The sequence below is a fragment of the Cyprinus carpio genome, chromosome A16 (genome assembly GCF_018340385.1).
Source record: "Cyprinus carpio isolate SPL01 chromosome A16, ASM1834038v1, whole genome shotgun sequence".
Taxonomy (NCBI): Eukaryota; Metazoa; Chordata; class Actinopteri; order Cypriniformes; family Cyprinidae; genus Cyprinus; species Cyprinus carpio.
This window is the reverse complement of record NC_056587.1, coordinates 16,715,483-16,722,306: the sequence shown is the minus strand read 5'-3', so window position 1 is coordinate 16,722,306 and position 6,824 is coordinate 16,715,483. Positions and strand designations below refer to the sequence as shown.

General features: G+C 36.1%; 1 protein-coding gene across 1 annotated transcript; it reads right to left on the bottom strand.

Moving 5' to 3' along the window:
* Positions 1 to 20: 20 nt before the first annotated feature.
* LOC109105052 (protein C8orf37 homolog) lies at positions 21 to 2,564 on the bottom strand. Its single transcript, XM_042772975.1, has 4 exons — positions 2,479 to 2,564; positions 2,314 to 2,379; positions 2,068 to 2,157; positions 21 to 394 (listed from the first exon to the last, which is right to left on the bottom strand). The coding sequence occupies exons 1-4, from the start codon at positions 2,487 to 2,489 to the stop codon at positions 220 to 222; spliced, it is 342 nt and encodes a 113-aa protein (XP_042628909.1). The 5' UTR covers positions 2,490 to 2,564; the 3' UTR covers positions 21 to 219.
* Between the last annotated feature and the right edge of the window lie 4,260 nt (positions 2,565 to 6,824).

The following is a 6,824-nucleotide window of genomic DNA, read 5'->3' as shown; positions in this document are numbered from 1 at the left end:
TAGTCTACACAATATAAATGAGCCACAAGTGCTTCATCATTGTAAGGGAAAATGTGGCGTCAAAAAAAGAGACTCACAAAAACTACACTGAGTGAAGAACACAAAACTTCTTTTTGTTATCCAGCCCCACAAACTGCACAAAGCAAATTTGAAAATGGCCAGCATTCTCTTTTGTGAGGAGAGAGCATGCAACACTTGCTTGTGGACACAGATAAGATTTCAGAGGAGAACTGTCACAGACTTGTGTTCGCCACAAACCCACTTTAGCTGCTGTTGTTCCCTCAGGTCTGAGTGTATCAGGGTCGAGTGCCAGCTACATTGACAAGCGTACGCACGCCCACCCCTTTTCCTTCTTAGTTTGACTTTTAGTTTGTGATAGTCTGGCATGTTATTCCTAAAGAAGGGGACAGAAGAGAAGCTTTCTGAGGATTTAAATATATATTTCTGTACTACAAGTTCACAGATGTCCAGTTCAACGCAGAGCGCTCCTTCACACAGTTGGCTTGCTGCTTTGGCTTTATTCTTGAACTTTATCACCAACTGCAAACCTCATTTTTTTTTTGTATACTTACAACCCATTTTGTAGAACAAACTGTAAAAAACGATTGTCTTGTATGTGGGTCTGCTTCTCTCAAAACATCAAACTGGTGCTGGATGTTTTGAATTAACAAACATATAAGAAAATCCTCTGGTTACCATGGACTCATTTCACCACAGGATATAATAATAATAAAAATAATAATATCATATATGAAAATAATAATAATAATAAAATAAATACTGTGTATATCTTGCACAGAACATGGAAATCTTATTTTCCCCACAATTAAGCACATAAATACAGACGTCTAGGATTTATTTATTTATTTTTATTTTTTTTACAATGAGACTGGATTTTAATACAAGAGCCATTAGTATGAAAACCCAATTCAAATAAGAAAGCTCTAAGGTCCTGTGGTTACCATGAAAGTTTTGTCCAGGTCCCATTTCACCCCACATACATACATAATAATAATAATAATATGAAAATTATAAGTGTAACAATAATAAAAATAAATAATATTTTATTATTTTGCACAAAAAAGGACGCCTATTTTATGGACCATTTTTATTTACATTTGTAGGATTTATTTTATTTGTACTATTTCTTCCCCAAATCTGGATCTTAAATGCAAGAACCGTCTGAAGAACTAATGAACACATGGTTCAAAACAGGCTTTAAAGAGTTTAAAACTATCTAAATGTCCTTGGAGTCTTTAAGTCGTTTGCAGACAGTCTGCATCTATTGTAATTGGTTAGAAACTACTGATATGGACTGTCAACCATAAAATATTTTGAATAAATAATATTTCAGAAATATAAAGGTTTCTTTCCATGCTATTCTATCTTTTACTTTAAACTACAGCAATTAATATAAGCAATATGCAGCTACAATCCTGAACAGATGGTTTCTTGATGAGCTGAATTATAACCTGTTTAAAAGGGGAAGTTTCAAGTTCAAGTTTCTAAAGCTTCATTGACAAATTCCAAACACATTCTCTCCTAATTAAAACTGCAAGCTTGAACATCATTAAAATACAAAGACCTTTGAACCTGAGAACTTGGCTGTGTCTGAACACGCAGCAAAGTGCATCATGGCCTAAATATGGAAGAAGACAACATAAAAGACATGGTGCAAATGATTCACTGTCTGTTTGATGCTATAGTTGAGTGAGACGCTGCAAGACACAGTGCTGAAGATAATAAGGAAATGACGCAGTCCGGTGGAAAACGGGGTTCACATTAAAAAGCTTGCATGTTGTGCTGTCGAACGCTTGTCCAAAAGTGTTTCTTTATCAACATGTACAAATTTATAAAGCTTATCTGTAAGAAGGCAACATGAGGACTTTAACATAGACATCATTAACTGAACATGCTGATGCTGTGCAAAGACAGCCTGCCTGAGCAGTTTAAAAATACCAGAGAATTGATAATGAATGAAACAACTTCACAGTGGGATACATGGATCAATGCTGCCCTCTCCTGATCAAATGATGTACTCTCCTGATACGTTTGCTTATACCTTACCTGAAAAATAAACACAAGTCACAGGAGTCCCACTCGTGATCCTCAAACATGCTGAAATCGCAAGACGTACATCTTAAATGGTTGCAGGCCCTTCAAGAACAAGACAAAGTTACAGACACAGCCAGAATAAATTTGCACATTTAAGTGAATCTATCATGACTGTTAATTTAGTGGTCATTAGAATGTCATTAAAATCTGCATGTGACCCTCAAGTCCAGGCAAGATTGATTCTAAATTAATTTTCACCTTTGAGAAACGCTGGTTCCAACACCGTGAGGTACAGAGCTTCCACCAAGAAACACAGGACAGCATCTGTATGCGGAAAAAGTGAGTGTTTCATAAAAGGCTCAATTTCTCCTGAAGAACTTCTAAAGGCATATTTGGATGTTTCAATGAAAACTAAAAACATACTTCTTGGACATTGTTTGAGAACATGAGTCAATTGTGAAAGTCTTTGCTGCAACTCACAAGAGAGTTTACAGATGATTAATGTGCTACATGAATCAATTGTGAAAGTCTTTGCTGCAACTCACAAGAGAGTTTACAGAATGATTAATGTGCATCTTCTTTAACCTTGTTTTTAAAGCGTCATTCAGAGTTAACCCTAACAGTTTTATTGTTTGGACTTACATGTTGTGCTTTGGGGTGCACAAATGATTTTAGTTCATTTGATTCGACATTACCGTTCCTCAAGTAAATATGCCGGCCCGCCATTATATATACCGTTGGAGGAACGCTTACGTTTCTTAAGTATACATTTAAGTGTGGTTAAAGTTTATTTGTTTGGACTCAGAACGTCCGCTCATTATATGGTTGATATAGCTAGTTTTGTTATAATAGAAAATTGTGTTTAATTTGTTTGGTTTAAGATATGAGTAATGTATCTTGTCGATTTGTATAAAATATAACGTAACATAACGCTTCCGGTTCGCTTGTTGGTGTTCTGAACAGAAAAGATTCGTTGTCGGCAGGATTCGAACCTGCGCGGGGAGACCCCAATGGATTTCTAGTACGTCGACTTTTATACTTGTATCTAGCCGTGTCTTAGTATGAAGTACGCCAAGTCAGTAGTACACAACTCTGGTAACATTAATCCTGCTAATGGAACAGCAGCGTACTTAATAACGCTACTCAGTCAGCTCGCATTGGATAATCCGGTTATTCTTTACAATAAAACGAAATATGATATTAAACACCACTGCATCTTTTCGTTGTCATTTAAACATATTAATAGCCACAAAATGTAGTTCAGGCAACGCGGATATAACTTACTTTGATGATCTTCACTCACTGTATGTATACTTAAAACAAAACGAAACATAAAACAAGTATGCTACATCAGCGCTATACGACGGTAAGATAAATAGACTATATAAAGTTATGAAACTAAACTTTGTGCTCAACGACAAAACGCAAACAAAATGCAGTTTCAGGAGCTTACTTTTGCTTAAACTATCTGTGTATTAAGCCAGCTAAATGATTAAGAGTAAAATATTCGCATGTTTAAAAAGAAACTCACTGCTTAAAGGTGCTGTTAAATTGACACCGAGTGGTTGAACTAGGTATTGCAGTCCAGTGGTGCAGTCCTGAAGAAAGAAGTGGTTTAATATTACCCAGTCGCCCCCAAATCCCCCGTCCCACCACTACCAAAAAAAAAAAAAAACCTTTTTATTGTTGTTGATTTATTGGTAATTAATATAGTAATTTAGTAATGTCAATACAATGCACTCTAAAATTGGTTAATGGATTATTTTTCAAGTAGTCTACAGCATGACTTCCAGGTTGTTCCAGCCCATCTGTCTATACATTAATAATAATAATAATAATAATAATAATAATAATAATGGGAATTGTTACTCTAAAAGGCCCTGATGGATCAATGGCAATGAGGCAAATTTGACCAGGACTGATGGTCAAACAATTTGGCCACGCAAAGGTCACACCTCTACTCTTTTCAAAAGATGTCCTGGGATTTTTAATGACCACAGAGAGTCAGGACCTCAGTTTAACATCTCATCCAAAGGATGGTGCTTGTTGACAGTATAGTGTCCCCATCACTATTGGTGCATTAGGAGCCACACAGAGCACAGGGTGAGCACCCCCTGCTGGCCTCACTAATGCCTCTTCCAGCAGCAACCTAGTTTTCCCAGGAGCTCTCCCATCCAGGTACTGACCAGGCTCGACCCTGCTTAGCTTCAGTGGGTGACCACTCTTGGGCTGCAGGGCGATATGGCTGCTTTTTTATTACAGTTCTATATAATTTCAACATGTTTCTTTTGAATTATATTCACTGTGAAAAGTGCTTCACAGATATTTGAATTTAACATTTTATTATTATTATTTTATTTAATGTTCATCTGAATTTTACATTTTATTTTATGCTTTTATACACTGATTGTATGGTTTAGAAAGAGAATTCTACTTCTTGCAAGTGGATTTTACAGCATATAGGCAGGGCTGGATTGGGGTTCAAATTCAGCCCTGGACATATCCAGCACATGAGTTCCCCCATGAATGTTTTGATGGATTGTAAATTTTGTCAGATAAAAATGCACTTGACAGTAAAGCAAAAAATTAGACCTACTTCTAATAGATTCTGTCATCCTTACCTCACCCACATATGAAAGCAAACCTGTATGACTTACTTTCTTCTGTGGAACACAAAAGAAGATATTTTGTAGAATGTTACCAAACTATTATGCATATACCCTTGATTTCTACTGTATGGACAATGTCTTGAATTTCTCAAATTATCTTCTTTTTTTTATGTTCCACAGTAAAAAAAATACATTCATACAGGTTTGGAATAACATGATGTTGAGTCATAGATGTTGATTCATGGGCGGTTCTAGGGTGATGGAGATCCAGGGCTTAGCCAGAAAAATCCAGGTCTGTGACTCCAAAATTTTAATAAATCAGAAAAGATATTGTTGTTTAAATTATCCCGGCAAAAACAATCATAGTAACATTTTATTTAAAGTTTATCCCTTGCACTCCTACACATATGCTGATGTTGTGTCTCAAGTAGTCTCGCTTTTTTTTTTGTCTCTGTCTCTCAGTTTTCTTTTCTTCTTCCAATTAAGCCTAAAACTAATAAGCACTAATTCCTGGTAGAACAGGGATAAGAAGCAAACATTTTTCAGTGCAATGAAAGTACTTTACTTGTCATTGTGTTTTTTTTTTTTATACTCCTACACCCAAGGACTGTTTTCTTTGGTGTTTATGCATCCAGTAAACGGATTCAAGTTATTCGTCTGCCAGCCATTATAAACCTTACCCTCAACGCCTGAAGTCTGATGATCATTCATATCTCCATGGGAATTGTTTCAGGCTGTTTTGTAGTCTCTTCCAGCATGTGCAGGAATTTGGCCAGGAATGCTACTTTGTTCATTGCCTCTATGGTAATGAGATTCTAAAGCTCTTTTCAGTTGGGAAAAAGATGTACTGTTAATCACTCTTTGCTGTTTATATGACTGCAAAGAGCACGACAAGAAAGCAGGAATTAGAATCTTTCCGGATAGATTAAGCCTGTTGACATGCATCTTGCACATACCTAGTTTATGTAGCATTATGAAAAAAATTAGAGCATGTACTTTGCCACCCCCTCAGCTGGCCGGAATCACTGCCTTAATGAGTCTTCGGTCAGTCAACTTAATTTTCTTCGTTCGACCATTGTCTCCCAATCCAGAAAAAAGTAAGAAACTACTTTTTATTAAGGGGTCTGAATAATTTATTCAACAATGTTCCATTCAGTGGGTGCCACTCTGTGGGTGCTGCAGGGCGAAAATGGCTGCTTTGGATTACAGTTGCGAAATATTCTTTTTTAATTATCAATGTTTATTGAATTGTATTCCTGACAACGAAAAGTGCTGCCACAGACCGTGCTAAACAAACATTATAACGGGCTTTTATGTGTGTGTGTCCTAAAGACTGGTGCTGCGCAACCGTTAAGTGTTAGATGTTCAAAATGTAACGTTAAATCAGACACAATTTAAAACCCGAAAGGGAAAATCTAATACATGATTAAAAGTTACAGCATACCTGAAGCTGTTGTTTCAAATTGGCGTTCATAAGTGTTGGTTATTCTTTTGAAAGAATGTTTCAAATATCCATTTTAAATTTTTCAATATAAATTGACTCTAGTAAAAAAACAGTACAAGCCAAAAAATTAGACCTGGCTCTAATAGATTCTGTCATTCCTGGATCGTACAGACGCCATCGATGGTTGGCCAGTTTACATGTCAGTCTGAAGCACTAGACTCAGTGGGCTTTTTGGTCGTGTCCAAAAGAATGACAACCCGCGGTAAAATGTTACCAACACTATTATGCGTGAGACCCCTTGAGCGATATTTCTTATTATGGACAATTAATTCTTGAATATAAATGACATTATTGGGCATGGAAAACTCATTTTTTGCATGTTCCAATAACAAAATTCGGGGCTATACATTCATACAGGTTTGGAATAACATGATGTTGAGTCATAGTGTTGAGTAAATGGTCATTTTCATTTTTGGGTGAACTATCCCTTTAAGAACTTTAATATGTGTAAAACATACACACCTAATTTATATAAAACACTTTAATCTGGCTCTTACTGAATCAACATTTTACTTCTATTAAAGTGAATTAGAACTAAACATCTAAAGAGAGGAGTTCTTGCTTATAATTAGTAGGCCTATTAGTAAGATGGTGGTCACAAGAAGTAAAACCATGGTAATTTACTATGGTGCTGAATTAACAAGCCTATGTGTTGG